This window comes from Solea senegalensis, linkage group LG13 (assembly GCF_019176455.1).
Source record: "Solea senegalensis isolate Sse05_10M linkage group LG13, IFAPA_SoseM_1, whole genome shotgun sequence".
NCBI classification, from domain to species: domain Eukaryota; kingdom Metazoa; phylum Chordata; class Actinopteri; order Pleuronectiformes; family Soleidae; genus Solea; species Solea senegalensis.
In genome coordinates this window covers 966442-983305 of record NC_058033.1, presented here as the reverse complement: position 1 = coordinate 983305, position 16864 = coordinate 966442, and the positions used below count along the sequence as shown (strand labels likewise).

The following is a 16864-nucleotide window of genomic DNA, read 5'->3' as shown; positions in this document are numbered from 1 at the left end:
GCACTCAGATGATCCCACTGATCTTGTCTCCTGATGAAAGGGAAACCAGTCTTATCACCTGGATTGTTTAGCAAGGATGATGTGTATGTGAAGAGGAGATGGCGACACGTCCAATACATCGCGGATTAGTTTTGGAAAAGATGGGTACAGGAGTACCTTCCTTTGCTCCAAGAACGCCAAAAATGTTATCAAAAAAGGAGAAATTTTGTTCCCGGACTTGTTGTGATGGATTCTGCTGCTCCACGTGGATCTTGGCTTCTTGGCAGAGTTGTGGAAACTTTGTGTGTTACTATAATTAAACTCCTTGTTTTCATCTGAACAGACTCTCTCTGCCACAGAAGCTGCAAAGTTTCTTTTTTTCTTTCCTTTGGTGAGGGGGCGGGACAACTGCGTAAGTGATGATGAGTGGCTAAGGTAGGGTAATGTTTCCTGGTAAACCAATCAGAGGCAGAGTTGGGCAGACATTACTTTTCCCTCATTGAGATAAAAGGCAAGAATGTATATGTACATCAAAAGTTCTAAAACATCTGTTGTTTCATTGTTCTATTAAAAACATTGCAATGATAATTATTAATACAATAATGTATTACATTTGGCAGGTGTCTTATCTCACATTGTCCCACAGTAACATTAAAATAGTGGTCATTCTCATCATAATTGATTCTATTAAGTGTCCATTTATTTATTTAATATTCAGTTTTATTATAAATAATTGAACATACAGTTGAATTTAGTTTATTTGAACATTTAAAAAAGTAACGCAATAGTAACACAAACACAACTCAGTAACTTTTTGGGAGAAGTAACTAGCATGAGTAACGTGCGCTGATGTCAACAAAAGATAATATACCATTGTTATCAAAACTGTCAAAAAATGAGTATCTAGTCTGGCCAGTAGGGGGCAGGTCAAGTGGGAAAAAAAAGAATCTTAACTTCATGGGAAATAGCAACTGTTCAGGAGGGTGGTTTAGTAGAATTTCAAAATAAAAGTCGTGATATGGGCCTTTATTTAGTTTCCAATGACACATTTGTATTTGTGTAATTTTGTAATCACATTTCTAGACTCATTACTGCAATCATCATGTTCTATGACTGAAAACATTGTTCGGTATTAAATGCCAGCCCTCAATTTAGGCAGTCCTGTAACCTGTGAACTTCCTGTTTTCTGACATAGGGTGATAGGCGGGGTCACAGCCTGGACAGTTCCCTGTCCATCATAGGGAAACGACAACAACTATCCACTCTCACTATCACACCTGTGGCTACCGTTTTTGACGTAATTCATTTTCTTAGCTGTGTATTTGGTGTTTTATTTCAAAATGCATTCTGATGTATTGATTCTTGAGGAAGTATATTATATTGTGATGTTTTCTTAAATTACTGACCAGCCCTAATGTGACCACATCTGTGACACTTTAAAAACCATACTGCTCACCCCCTTTTCAACGATGTTGTGTAACCACGTCACCTCTGACCACATTTCAAAGATTCCTGAGCGGTCAATGCTATTATAAGACAACTACTGACCTGGCAAATCACTCATCCCACACACACCACTACATTGTTCACAAAAACGGAGCATCAGGTTAACACAGTGCAGCATTTTGTGCCTCTCTGCTTCGAAAGATCCACAGCTGGGGAGTTTCCACATTTGCTGTAACAGCAAACCTTGTTTTTCCCAAAAGATTCTTTGACCAGCTGTTGCAGATTGAACTCTGTGGAGTAAAAAAAAAAAGAAAAAAGAAAAAGGAAAGTGTGTATCGAGAGACTTCACACCAGGCTGCTCAAGTGTGGCAGTGCCTTCTGTTTTACACAAAAACATCCAGGGAAATAAAATGGATTTATTTTTAAACTTGCCATTTACAAACGCAGAGAGGAAAAGTGTATAAACAAACAGCTTTAAGCCATCCTAGTGATCTGCAAGTTAAAAGTGGGTTTCATACTTTTTCTGTATCACAATTAATAATGACTGTGATATTTTAGTGCACTGCTGTAAAGTTTAAATAAAGCCTTCGAGCACATTCATCCCACACAGCATGACACTGCAGTAAAAATGTCTCAATATAATGACATGGATACATCAACTCTGACTCAGTTGTAAAACTGCAAAATGTGCTTTGTGATTGGCAATATACATATATATATATATATATATATATGTTTTAATGTGGCTAATTATCTTAAAACCAAAGCACGGAAGAATACTTGCCCTGGGTTATTTATTATTTTTTATAGCCGTTAGAACAACTTTATTCTAAAAATAATTTACACTCCTTAACTCTCAAAATAAACTACAGCTGTTTAGTCTGGATTCTCCTTCATGTAGAGACACTTTGTACACATTCACATTGCCATTTTTCAAGCAAACTACAAACACTTGCTTGCTCCAGTAAATATCAAAGCTGACTATTTTAAACTTCTTATACCGTTTAGTTTTACTGGATATGTTTGAGCTAGAACACATGGAGAGACAAATTCAGGGTGTTTCTATATTCATTAAGTAGGAATAAATGCCATAAATACATGAACAACAAGTGTGCCCTTTACAAATGCATCCAAAAGAATAAAAAAAAGAAAAGAAATGTAGAGATATGTCAGTCCCTTTAAATGCCCAGCCACTGCACAATCACATCTCTGACAATAGAGAGATCCATGCAAACATACGGTGGAAACGTCCAGCATCTGTCCAGAAAGCTCTCTGTGCTTTAGCACCGCACTGTTGAAAATGGCAGGGCTGAAGGAGCCACTTCACTGAACACACATACGTGGAAAGAGAGGGTGAAGGTACTATTCAAATGGCCCCGGCCTAAATCAGGCCTTCAGAACCCGGTCTAAAAATAACAGAGAGCAAGACGGCAAGAGAACGAGAGGAACAGGGTCTGTCCTCACACAAGCGCTGGCCACGTGGAGGAAAGTAGCACACATCCCGTGTGTTTGTGTGTGTGTGTGTGTGTGTGTGTGTGTGTATTCCCACGAGTGAAGGGGAGAAGGTCGACGAAGGACTCAGTACATAGCATCCTCGTATATGTCCGTCCGTAGGCAGAAGAGGATCCCTCCGCCCAGCATGAAGATGGTGGCGCCCCAGCCGAGCCCGTAGCCCCAGTTGAACTCGTGATACGTCTGAAGCACCGTCCCGTCGATGAACTTGATCGGGTAGAGGACGAGAGCGCAGGCCTGCAGAACCACTGGAACCAAAACAGAACACAACACAAGCCATTAATGCAAAAGTCTGCAGAAAAACCCAGTTACTAATCAGCGATTCTCCAACAGCACAGCAAGACGTCTTCATCGCAACCCAATTATCTTGCTGCTTCCTATTTAAATACTGTTTTTCTTTCTACTGCAGAGTATTCATACTGCTGTTATCCTCCCCGTCATCACTGCCTAATCATCTCAGATTCATTATTCCTCATCCGTCGTCAGTGTCAGTAGATCATCGAGCACCTTCACCACCAGTGTCTGGACTCAAAGTCCCTCCATCAACACTTTATCTTCACTCATCTGTGTCATAAATTATTCATATACTTTGAAATGGAATAGATTCAGCCTTGAAGCATTTGTTTCCAGACTCTAAAAATAATTGGACTTTTATGGTAAATTTTACGAGGAACACAGGGTGCTGCTTTAACCAAGGATCTGTTTTAATGTTTCAGCGTGAAATGCATTTCCATTTTCTGCATTTACTGCGGTGCCGCCATAACAAAAAGACAAAAACACTTTGTTTTCTTTGCATGACACGTCTCTTCCTGTGGGTTTGTTCTTCGCTGGAAAGTGAGGACTCTTGTGACGTAGCGCGCCGCTCTCCACTCGCAGCAACACATTTCCACACTCAGAAGGTAACGTCTGTGGAGTTCCTGTGACCTTGTGAAATGTGGAACACAACTCTAACAAACACAACTGCTGTTCTGACTGTCACTGAACATTGCCGTCTACTGTCTCAGTACTTCCTTTCCGAGCACGCTAAGGTGACTCTTGAGGAAAGGACTTTCTGTAACCACGACTCCACCTTTCCTTCCTTCAGGATGGAGCAGTGGGCGTGCAGGAGAACCAACGGCAGCTCAAGAATGTGGCGGTGTTGATGAAGCCCAGACTGTTCGAGCAACCACACTGAGGTCATATTTCTGGACAGAAAGTAAATACCACACAGCCACGATTCTGCCAAGGGGCATTTAACAAGCAGCCCTTCTGCTGCTGCTGCACTGTGGACTGTGTGTGTCTTATTCCTCGCAAGACTTTTAAAGCAATTACTCACAGGAAAGGATAACACTGCATTCCCACGCTTTTCAGTAAATGGCTAACAGTCAACCACCATAACCCATTACATTGACGACACAGACTGGTTCTTTGTGAATGATTTTTTACACAGAGGGGACAGAGCTGGACAAAAATCCCTCACTTTGCTCTTAAACGTCCTTCAAAACGCAACATAATACAAAACAATCCTCACCTTAATGTGTTTGTGTTACCTCACACTATGGCCATGAATCCATTTGGACTGCGGAGGATATTATTAGTTTGCAGAAGAAAAATGGTTTGGCCTTTTTAGGAAATATGCTTGTTCACTCTCCTGCAGAGGAGATTCTGTAAGTGAAAGTGCTGATATCATGCGGTTACGGACGCAAGAGAAACTAAATCTGTCAGTCAATTAAATAAACGAGGAACTTCGGACCCTCAGGTCTGGACCCTGATGTTAGTCCAGACCTGCACTAACGTGATATCTTCAACTCTGCCTCATCCTACTTCAGAGAACACTTAGTGTTGGATTCTGTACCTGATATGAAGTGATAAGAGGAAGAACAAGAGGAAGAACAAGAGGAATCCATTGCCTGGGGATTCTCAAAGCTCTGTCGTCCATGCTTTCATTGAGCATTGACACCGGTTTCATGGCACTGATCCAACTTTGCCATTTGGTGATGCAGTAAAATGCACTATCGTTTATCCAGGGGCACAAAAACTATCCATTATCTTCACTTTTTTATGAATGCAACCAGCAAAGAGACAAGCTGTCTGACATATTTCTGCCGCAGGGGAGAAAAAAGAAATCAGAGGCTGCTGAAGATGCTAAAAACCCACAACAAAAGGGTTGAAGAGGAGGCATTACCATTAACACATCCAGAGAGTGTTTAGTGTCTTCAGCAGTAAGGCTTTTCAGTCATTGCTGCAAAGTGCACAGAAGTATACTGTAAACATGTGCAGTCCTGGCATGATCGCCAGTGGAGATGCTCTCTCGCTCCTGTTGCAGCCATGAACCTCAAAGCAAACAGAGCATCTCCATTTTCAAACTCATCCCTCCCACGATGTCAACACCGCGCAATAATCGATCGATAAACCAGACTTTATCGTGTCATCGCAGCTCCACGCTTCCGTAATGTGCTGCCAGTTATACTCTCCACGTCTAGGAATTCAAGCAGAAGGAGGCCAAGTGTTGCATGACGGGACTGTGCGACGTCAGCGACCAGAGCTCGATAGCTAGGTTTCCATACTCCACTGCACTAATCTGGTTTAGTCTGGCATTATTTGTCAAAAAAGAAACATATCAGTGTATAACATGCCAAACTGAACTGATCTGTACCAGCTGGTGGAAACAGGACATCATTGTCATAATCCAGATTATGTGATGTAAAAATGCAGGAGGTGGAACATTACTTGCAATACACAACAGGACGTCTGTTTTATATAATCCAAACCAGGAACTGGGGAGAGTTAGTTTGTTGTAAGTTGTTAGTGTTTCATCACTGTTAAAAGTAAAGTAAGCACTAAGGCTGTGAGTCACTTGTACAGAGCACGGAGTTCTTTCTTATGACTGCTGAACCGTTTTATTTTAATTGCATGTTTTATAGATAGGTCCTCCCCCTCCAGTGTCAAAATTTGCTTTCACCCGTAGGACGTCCTCACAAAGCATGCAGGAGAAGTGAAGTCCAACTGTGAAGCAACGCTGGGTCGAGAGTCTTGGGTGGCGTCTTATGTTTTCTTTTTTTCACTCTGTGACTTCACTGTGTTGGTAAGTCTGCAAATTCTGCGGCTGCTTTTTCTTGGCACATGAGCCTGCAGCTCCCCAGACTCTACACCACAGAAAAAAACTAGCTCAACAAGCAAATCCCATTGAGTTCCTTCTTTTCTTCTGCATTGGAACAAAAAAAAAAACTTTCTACATGGAAATTGTTGCAGTTGTGGTTTCTGTTTCCAAACGTGTACGTACACTTTTTGCTTGAACGTCAGATACATATTCATACAATGTTTTGAGAAGGTGTACGACGATGGAGGAGGCAGAGGCGGACGTACCTGCAGTGAAGAGGAACACGGCCACGGTGCGGTAGTGCTGTCTTTGTGTTCCTCGGCAGAGGGAGATGAGGGCCACCAAAAAGGCCACCAGAGTTGCCACAGCGCCGGCCACCAGGAGCACCAGGGTGGCAATCTGCCAGTCTGCAGGGACGGGACACACGCAGGTTAGAGTGGTGCGTACCGCTCACACACAAAAGCCTGATTCGCAGGAGTGAGTCGTTGAATGGAGCGGTGTGCTGACAAAACACAAAACAAGTGCTAATCCCCACAGAGTGAAGTGAGTGAAGCAGAACAAACAAAAGGTCCACATGACACACCAGCCCGTGATCTGTAACCGGATTACATGTGCAACTGAAGTGGAAGTTCTTATTACAGGTCACTGCGCTGGATTAGAGTTTACAATTACAGTTTCAGTTGCACTGAAACACACATTTAACTTTGTCTAATTACATCTGAGATGACGATATTGTAAGTAGACCAAAAACAATGTATCCTGGTCTCAGTGTAAAGTTGTTATGGTTTGAATTTGATGTTACTTGCTCCCAACCTTCTCCATGTGGGTTCAGCTGGTGGCTTTTAACAGCCCATTTATTCTATTTATTTTAACTCATCACTTCCACTACACCAGAGATCTGTTCCCTAGAAACACCTACAAAACAATGTTTTTTTTTCCACTTTAACCGAAAACTTACTTTTTAATTAAGAAAAAATAAATAAATAAATAAAGCATGAAACAAATTGGAGAAAATGTTTAATTCTTCCATTTGTGTTTGCACTGAATATCCACTCTTTGATGTGCCACTTGTCACTGGCAGAAGAAAGCCCAACCTCAAAAGACTCGAATCAAAAGGGAAAATTTGCATTTGCTGAAGCCATTTGCGCGTCTCTTTCTCAGTTAGCTTCTGAATGGTAAAATACAACATTTATGACAGCGACGCATCTGAACTCCATTTGATTCAGCCTCCAGAAAATACTTTGTTTCATCTTTGGTCCATTATGTGGTTTGATATGTGGTGTTGGCTAAAAGAGCTCCTTCAAAGAGAGGAGAAAAATGGTCTACTCACACCACAAGTACATTTTTCCACCATCACTAACTGAGACCAACTGTGACAGTGACACACAGTCACTGCTAACTTCACCAAGGACCAACCTGAGGCACAGACGGTGAAAACATCACACATAACACACCAAACAAGGCAGCAGGAGACTTTGTGGGTCAAAACCTAAACTGTCCTTGTAATGCTGTTTAAAAACACACCTGCTACTGATTCGGAATGGAATCATCATGCCTGTCACATTACTTGACTCCGAAGATTAACTACGGTTAAATAATCTTGGGATAGGTATGAAAATATGTGCATAATAAATCAGCTTTGCCTTGTGGTGAACTGCACCTTTAACCCTTCAATGCACCCTTTCACTGCCGTTTTAATGAGCTCTGCAGACACTTAGAGCAACCGACACGCCTCCTATTCACCCCAACACATTCCACAGTTTGTCAGTGACAGTGTGAGCAGAGAGTGTTTGTGACGGAGGGGAAATCTGCAGCTGAAGTCCCTCACACCTGGTGAAATGCAAACAACAATTTAAACTTATTCTTTTTTACGAGTGTTTACAGTCAGCTACTGTATGTTGAACCCACACCGGCCAAATGCTGGTAAATCTGCTCACTTCAAAACAGATTTCTTCCCCTGGTGGGGTGAGGAAGTGGGCTGGAGGCGTACACACTCCTATCATGTGGCTTCTCAGTTTGACAAAAGGCGACCTGGTGGGTCCAAAGCTGGCGAAGTGGATGACGGGGGAAGATGCTCAATCATGTGTCTCTGCAAAGCCTTCTGTTGTTAACCCTTTATCTGCCAGAGGGACTGTGTTTACGACTCCTTTTATTCCTCATTCCAAACATGGACAAGCATGAAAACAGATCAGTGAATTAACATTTTACAATCGACTTTATATCATATCGTTGATCACTATTATTCACTCTACAACTATTACTGTGTCAACATGGTCTCAAATAGACAATATGACAAACTATTATCTTTACCAAAATAATTGGCATAATAATCTTGTGTAAAGTGGCAGTAAATTATTCATTTTATGATCCTTTAATCTGTTGATTATATTATCAATTCATTTTAGAAAAAAGTACTTTTTTGGCTCATTTTGGCACAATTAGCCAATTCATAGTCTTAAAAAGATTCAAAAGAGCTGAACTGAGCCGGACATCTCAGTGACGGTCACTCGTTGACACACACACACACGTGACTGCTCTGGTATGAGCAGAGGAAATTCATCAGCAGCGGAAGAAACTGTGACTAACTCAGCTGCTGGGTAAAGAAAGACAAACTAAAACAAACTGTGGAGTCGATGGACAACACATATATACGTCTTTGTTTACATCGAACACTGGATATGCTGCCTCTGCATGGTCCCAATACTGTAACCACTGATAACATGCCTTTTTAAAACCACCTCCATCAATTGGGGCGTTGCAACACAAGGCGTAATTACGCAGCACGGCACATATTCTGCAATACAGTATAACTGGAAAACATGTTTTATACCTCGATAATGCAGTGAGTGCTTTTGGCCCGCGAGTACTCGGAAGCTGCGACCACTCCAGTGTCCTTGTGAGCTAAAATTGCTCGTTCTATGGAATATGGTGCAGGACAATAAGAGGGATAACAAGCGATTCAAAGTGGAGTTTTCAGATGAGCCGGCTGTATAATTACAGGACAAACTGACAAGCATATTTTAAGAATATTGTAGACTGAAGGAGTTGTATATATTTTCTTAGATGAGTGGATAAAAACTGTTTTTCTTGGGGTTTTTTTGCCATGTTTTCAGTGAGAGTGATTGGTACTTTTCCACAGTACAGTTGTAGCACGGCATGACTCTACATGGTTTGGTTAGTTTTCACACACAGACACACAAACTAGTGACAGTTGTTTTTGGTGTAGAATCAGCTAGCTTGGACCCTCACCAGAGCAGGTGCTCAAAAAGTATCGGGTACCATTGAGTCGAGTTGAGTCGAGCTGAGTCGAGCTGAGTCGAGCCATGATACAACTGTGTAGTGAAAAAGCACCACATGCTAAAAACAACATCATACAAACACACTTTAAAATACCCAAACTATCCCTTTAAGGTACTATCAGCCCCCTTTGTGTACGCCCCTGTTCATAACTCTACATGTATAATTTGCCCCAGGAACAAAAAGTTACAAACAACTCGTCGTGAAAACATACACTGGTGGACGTGAAACAAACAAACAAACAAATACACACGCAAACAACGAGGCAGCGACTCCTACCAGAGGTGAGGGTGGAGAAGCAGTTCCACGGAGCCTCCTCTGTCGGTCCCCGCGCCGCGGACTGCGAGCACGACTCCCACAGAGAGAGGGAGAAATGCTCCGCAGTGACCCACGCTGGGCTCAGCAGAGCCACCACGTCCAGACACAGAGCCAGAAACACGCAGAGCAGCGCGATCAGTTTGAAGGGTCTGAACACGTAAACCTCGTTCACGGACATGTTCACTGAGAGATGAGCTCACTGTTCACTGGTCCACTGGTCCACTGGTCCACTGCCACCATAGCCTGCACTGCTTTGTCTGTGTGTGTGTGTGTGTGAGAGTGAGAGAGTGAGTGAGTCCAGTTGGAAAAGTTTAACGGGGACATCCGGTTAGAGCAGCTTTTCAAAATAAATGTTCTTGGAGAAGAAGAAATCAAGATTATTTTCTTTCTATATGATATAATATAATAGTATAATATATCATGTCAACGGTGGCCTTTATATCAAAGTCAATGGTGTCCTTTAAAGGCATCAAAGTATATATATATATATATATATATATATATATATATATATACATCAAAGGTCACCATAGGTCCACAATACCGCATAGTAAAATTTGCATTTGAATTCATATCAATATTAACATTCAGCCCTGTGAACTATTCCTCTAAAACCAACGTCTGAAACTCAGGGTTGGATTACATGTTGTAATGTGGTAATAATCCATCAGATGGCAGTCATGTAACATTTTCACAGAACGTGTTGCCCAACCAGAGCAGGAACATTTTCTTTGCTCACACCATCAGATAAATACATAGAATAACAATAATACATGTAAAGCAGATGATAGAAAAACATACAATCAAAGTAGATTTACCTGAACCTGGTCTAATTCTCTTGAATTTACTCTATTCCACCTGAACTAATTTAGCGCAAGAACAAATGGATAAACATGATTAAAGTGGGACAATCAAACCAAAACACTCATGCTTACTGTATTCGATGATGCTTTTTTGAAAAGTGTTTACATAAGAAAAACCCATGGTTTCAAGGTGGTGGTCTTACATCATAACATGCCCGTCTTCAAGGTTTGATGTGTTGTGGGTTCAGCGATGGTCTCCTTCAAACCTTGGTTTATTTGTTGCCTTGCTATGAACACAAACCAGTCTCAGGCATCAACAAGGCATTTTCATCCCCAAAACCACTGCTCACAGGATACCACGTTCTGTAATCCCTAGAGATTGTTGTGCTTGAAAATCCCAGACAATCAGCATTTTCTAAAAATGCTCAGAAACGACCACATTCAGAGTCACTTTAAATCGCCTTTCTTGATGCTCTTGACCATGTCTACATGCCATCATGGATTATATTGCTGCCGTGTGATTGGCCAAATAATTATTTGTGTTAATAGGCAGTTGAAAACATAAACCTAATAGTGATTTTCAGTCACAACAATCAAACCGCTGTTGACATTTCAGATGTTTGAGAATGAACCACATTTAAAGACTTCCTTTTTTTTCCCTTCAATAAATATTTGTGTGACAGTTAATGGAAATATTGATATTATTATTACAATATAAAGGATTGTTGTTTTTTGTGAATATTTGGAGCACAGCATTTGCTCCACAGTGTAGATAAGTGCAAACACAACTGATCCGAGTAGTTTAATTTGAAGCTCTATTGCCTTCTTGCCCAGTTTGGTTTGATTCTACCCCTGTCATTTAGAGCCTAGATTAGGGGTTTTCAGTGAATCGAACATAATGAGAGTTTCACCCTTTTTTTAGTCCTAATGGCACTACCAAGCTGCCAGCAGGACATCTCTGTGTGTGTGTGTGTGTGTGTGTGTGTGTGGTGGTAGCCTGTCTACAACTAGGCGTATCCATGGACCGAGCATTGCTCAGTTCCTTTAAATGCCCCTCCTCCACTGCCAGAACAGGCACAGTGCTCTGTCATCCTCCTCCAAAAGCCCCTCATTAGAAAATCTGCCGAGCAGACAAAGCTACTTGAGTGGGCACAATGGTGACTCCCCACGTGTTGACATGAAAGAACATAAAGAAAATCCAGGTCATGTTGTACTTTTTTTGGATCCTCTTTCCCTAATTCTAACCTGTCTTGTCTGAGCGGCCCACATTTAAACGTGTCTCATTTCATCCTCCATGTTTTGTTCTAGGAGTCACCTTCGGATTTTCACACTGCACTGTGTGATTGCCATGAGACAGCAGATGGAAGGAGGGTGAGATGATGAGAAAACGGCAAAACACATGAGGATGGTGACACTCTGGTCTGTGATTCAGCAACGACGAGCCTGACAGTGTTTCTGAGGAGGAAAAGGCTTCTCTGTGGACTTCTCATCACATGACGTCATCCTGTGTTGCTCATTGTGCTCTTCATGGAGAGGCTGCAGCTGATTAGGCTCAAAAAGGAGCCTCTCAAGGCCTTTGCAGCAACGAATAAGCTTCCATGGCAATGAGACATCGTTTAAAGATGCTGCCAGTACTGCACAGGGTCTGCTCTGCTCATCTCTTTTGTTACGGGAAGACCATCATCACACCATGATGAGTCATGCTGTGGGCAGCGTGTGTGTAGAAATGTCATTTTAACAGTTTTTACGTAATAAAACACTCATGGATCAGGATCAATACCCCATGCAGGCTGATTTTAGAGTGCTGCGGAATCTCAGTGATTCATATCCAAACTCTTTTCGTCGATGTTACTCTGCAGACATGAAAGTCACATACCAGACCCCTAAAGTTAGAAATATGAACCGTCATATCTGATCTAAATCAGTACTGATTCAAGTGAACATAGCCTTACTCATGATTCATGACACTGGAGGCATCACAGTGACGCTGCCGTCTCCTGAACACCGCGGAGCACAGAGTCGCCTCACCTTGGACCCTCAGCCTGTTGTAAGTGTCCCACTGAAGGTCATGTTGACAGATTGGTGTTGCTGAGGACAACAGTGTGTCTCTTCTTGCTTTCTGTGCTCAGATTTACTTGTCAGTGATGTTTCCAGTTCACTGTTTTCACCCCGGAGACGACTGCGTTCTTGCTGCATCATCATTGCAGTCACTATTGTCACCATTAGTCATCATTGAATCATCACTTCTGAATCACAACAAACTGGAAGAGAGGTGACTTCCAGTTCAAAGGAGTGAATCCCATTCATATGAAATTCAATCCCAATTTCACAAAGACATTTATTTATAAAAACACCACAGTGTCTGTGCTCTATATCCAGATCCCTGTTTGGCTCCACAGTCACTACAGTCCCACTGTGTTCCAGAGTGTCCACCTGTCTCTCTGTGGCTCGTCCACTCAGGGCCTGTCTGCCAGCTTGTGGACATCTGTTTACTTCCTCCGCCATCAGTCGTCATGGCTGCAAAACCCCCCACAATATCGCCACAAGACCCCTCCCCTCCCCTGTCAGCCCCTCGCCGGCCGGCCGGTCCTTCTCCACCCATCTCTCGTGTTTCCCCCCTCACACCAGCTGTGAACCACTTATGCTTATCCTGCAGTCCACGTCGCCCTGTAATGTCCACAGTGAGCACACAGCTCTTTCTGAGAGGCCAGATTTTCATTATTTTGAGGGTTAAACGAGCAAATTGTGAATATCAGAAAGGCAAATGCAGCTCTGCAAAATCATTTACAGATTTAAATTGACATCAGCATTCAAAGCAACCTTGACATATTTATGTCTTGTCCCTGTTGCCCTGGAAACCCTTTGTAACCTCACTTGAATCTTGACATAAGCTGCATTCTCTCCAAATTCTCTCCAAGGATAGAATTCAGGATAGCACATTAAACACAGGTCCTCAGTGACAGGAAGTAAAGCCGGGACTACGCAGCTCCACCTCACATCCTGACATTTGCTGAGCAGAATTTAAATCCCTTCACATTCTCTGTTATTATAAGGGCTGTTGACAGTAATGACAGTAATGAAGGCACTTTGAGGTGATGTCAGTTTGCACATGTTGAATAATTTCAACACGTTGGCACAATTTATCATTGGCATGATTATTGTAAAAGGCAGAAGTAGCATCTCTCCCTCTAAAAGGTGAACACAGTGAAGTCCAGAACTGTCTTCATCTCAAATGATCTCAAACTCAAATGACCTTTCACAGGATTTCAAAGTAAAAGTCTCTTCTGTTTGTCATCCACAATATAGATATATATTTATAATAATAACAATGAAATCAACTGTAATTAAAACAATATATACATATGCAATAGATTTATTGATGTGATAAATAAAAAAGTTTGATGAATATGATTTTATTTTGTGCTATGAATAATGCATTTTAATTGCAGGGAAGACCATCGTCCATAAACCTAAATCTAAACTTGTATGTGGTTAAATACTCTAGAGTTGTGATTGTATTAAATGTGAAGGATATCTCCTTTTTCAGTGTTGTTGGCACAACATATAAAACCTGAGTAGACACACATATCAAGTGTCTTCACTTCCTTCTTCCCCTTCATAGGGATATTATGTTCACTCTCTGTGAGTAACATTGATTATTTCAAAGCCAAAACAAACAATGATGTTACGTGAACAGATTTGGAGAAGGCGACATGTTCACGTTTGGCACGAGGCGTTACATGACACAGCGCCACACTGAGAGCGACGAGGTGTACAAATGGGCTTCTCTTCCCGTACGCCCCCACCCTCCCTCATAAACCACCTCCTGCACTGACACTCTCTTCCTCTGCCCTCGCTCGGGCTGCAGGCAGTGGAGGGAGGTGCAGAGCAGCCAGCCATCACAGTGAATTAGAGTTATGCTTGACATGCAAAGGAGAGGCTCCAGAATGTGACAACAGCTGAGTTTTAAAGTGAAGCTTTTCTGCCTGAGGGGAGAGGAATAGACGACAAATAGAACGCAGCGTAACTGTGAAACCAGTCACCTACTTTTGTTGCCACTGGAAAACAAGGACCTGTTATGCACTGGCTTTTGTTGAAGCGGTGGCTTAGAAAGTGATGCCTTCAGTAGATCGATGTGTTAATCAACATATTTGTGACAGTATGAATCATCGTTATTGTGCGTCAACACCCATGTATTTATGTAAAGAGGAAAATGATTTTCCCCAATTTACACATACTAATATTTGCATGATATTCATATTCTTATAATCCAATGAATAGAATAGAATAGAATAGAATAGAATAGAATAGAATAGAATAGCTCTATTATTCCCAGTGGGACACGTTGTTAATTAAAACAGGTCAAATCAAAACCCATTGATTGTAATTGAAACACTCACCTTGTTAAAAGGCCAATCGATGAATGGTGACTGAAATAAATGAGTATTTCAAACCAAGGCTAAGAAAGAAAGAATATTTTAACATCAGAGGTTATAAAAACGTTTGTTTGTGCCTGTTCACCTGAAATAAAATACTCAAGTATCACAAAGTGTGTGGTAAAAAAAACATCATTTGGCCTCAGGTCAGTGCTGATCAAACATTACACTGAAGATGAACTCGTTGTAACCTCATTCATTTCGACTCTGGTCCAGTTTCGAGACCCACGAGTCATTTCTTCAACAGAGGAGTTCATTTGTGTGAGTGAAGTTTGGCCTAATGTTACATTTGTGTTTTCTTTGACACCTCTCGGTCCAATGGGAGTATCACATGACAACTCCGAAGCTCAACATCTCACCTTTCCTGTGACTGTGAGTAACCTGACGGAGCTTTCAGTGAAATGAACACGACACTGCACGCGGCCTATTTTTTTTTTTTTTACTCAAACCGGTTACAGAGTAACATGGATGAAAGACGTTTTCAGCCACACCCCCTGGAAATTTAATATAACATGATGGTGAGAAAGTGATGATTCAGTGAGGAAGAGGAACTTCTAATGAAGTCCAACAACATCTGTACTTTCAATAAAAAACAAGCTTATTTATAAGAATAAGCTTGAACAGCTTGTTTAAGTGACCAGCAAGATTATCAGGGTGAGTCAGCTGACTCTGTCCTGGTTAGATCTGCTTAGAGGACAATAAGGCCATTTTTATTATTTATTTATATGAGATACAGTATGTTTGGGTGTGATGTGTTTAAAACAGCAGGACATTCTCACACATAAGCCAGAAATAACACCAAAGCAGGAGCATCCCTGAAGAATAGCCAAACTGAATCCACTGCTGCCTCCATCTTGTGTCTTAACTACTAATTTGAATTTAAAAGTACCAAACAAGACAGCAGTAACGTAGTTCTCCTGTGGAGCTAAAAATGTGTGTGAGCGGTTCATAAACTTGAAGATATTGTACCGTACATTTAAGCAGACATCATTAAGGTGAGCCTTTAGTCAAGGTCCAGTGTGGAAGATATAGTGACATCTAATGGTGGGACTGCAGATTGTAAGCCCTCCTCTCACCGTGACCTTCCTCAGGTGTGCGTCAGGGAGCTACAGTGACCTCCGCACACCAGAGAGGAAGTTGTTTTGCATTGCATTTGCATCCTAATATCCTGCCTCGAAATCCAAAAGAAGCACTCTGTCACTAGTTGGTCAACATGAAACACTCTGTCTTACATATGAACTTTCATATAAGTGACTTATTCTGAGGCTACGAAAACCAAACAATTTGAGAATATTTTAAATGTTACACACTGGATCTTTTAAGTTAAGTTAAGTTAAGTTGAACCGGCGACCCTCTGGTTACAAGTCAAGTTCCCTTTCCACTTGGCCACAGGCTGCCCTACAACTACAGCTACAACGTGTTACTTTATATAATTATTATAGAATTCACTTTCACGTCGACCTGTTTGCAGCTGTGTTACTGCTGCTTACTGTCTGTCTTGACATGAAATGAATCACGTTCTGCACGTCCTGAGGGCCGGATCTCAGCAGACATAGGGCGATATCGCCAGTCCATCGTTGTGGAATTTTCTATATGTCACAAATGTTGTAGGAATTACGTTAATGAGAAGTAAACATTCCGTACATGCAAGTGTATGGAAGAGGATTAGGGCCAAATAATTCTTTTTTTTTTTTTGGAAACTTCTCAGATTATAGTGAGAATTCTGACTTTTTTTTTTTTTTGTATTTTTCGAATTTTGTTTCCAAAATAATATTCATATGTGTCGCTAATCCTCTTCTGCACACACGTCATTAGTCTTCACTGCTAATAATCTTTCATTTAAACCAGCCCATGCACCTTTGCTCAGACAGATGTCAGCTCCACCCCTCAGCACTCTGACTGAATGGTACCGGGAGTTATTTCCACAGTGGGCGGGTCTCACTCTCATTGGCTTTAGGACCCAGTGGCTCCTTTAGTGAGGCAGGCAGCGGCTC

At 41.7% G+C, this 16864-nt stretch overlaps 1 protein-coding gene across 1 annotated transcript; it reads right to left on the bottom strand.

Annotated features, from left to right (window-relative positions):
- Positions 1–1821: 1821 nt before the first annotated feature.
- LOC122779884 (transmembrane protein 47-like) lies at positions 1822–9919 on the bottom strand. Its single transcript, XM_044042541.1, has 3 exons — positions 9593–9919; positions 6283–6423; positions 1822–3185 (listed from the first exon to the last, which is right to left on the bottom strand). The coding sequence occupies exons 1-3, from the start codon at positions 9807–9809 to the stop codon at positions 3004–3006; spliced, it is 540 nt and encodes a 179-aa protein (XP_043898476.1). The 5' UTR covers positions 9810–9919; the 3' UTR covers positions 1822–3003.
- Positions 9920–16864: the final 6945 nt, after the last annotated feature.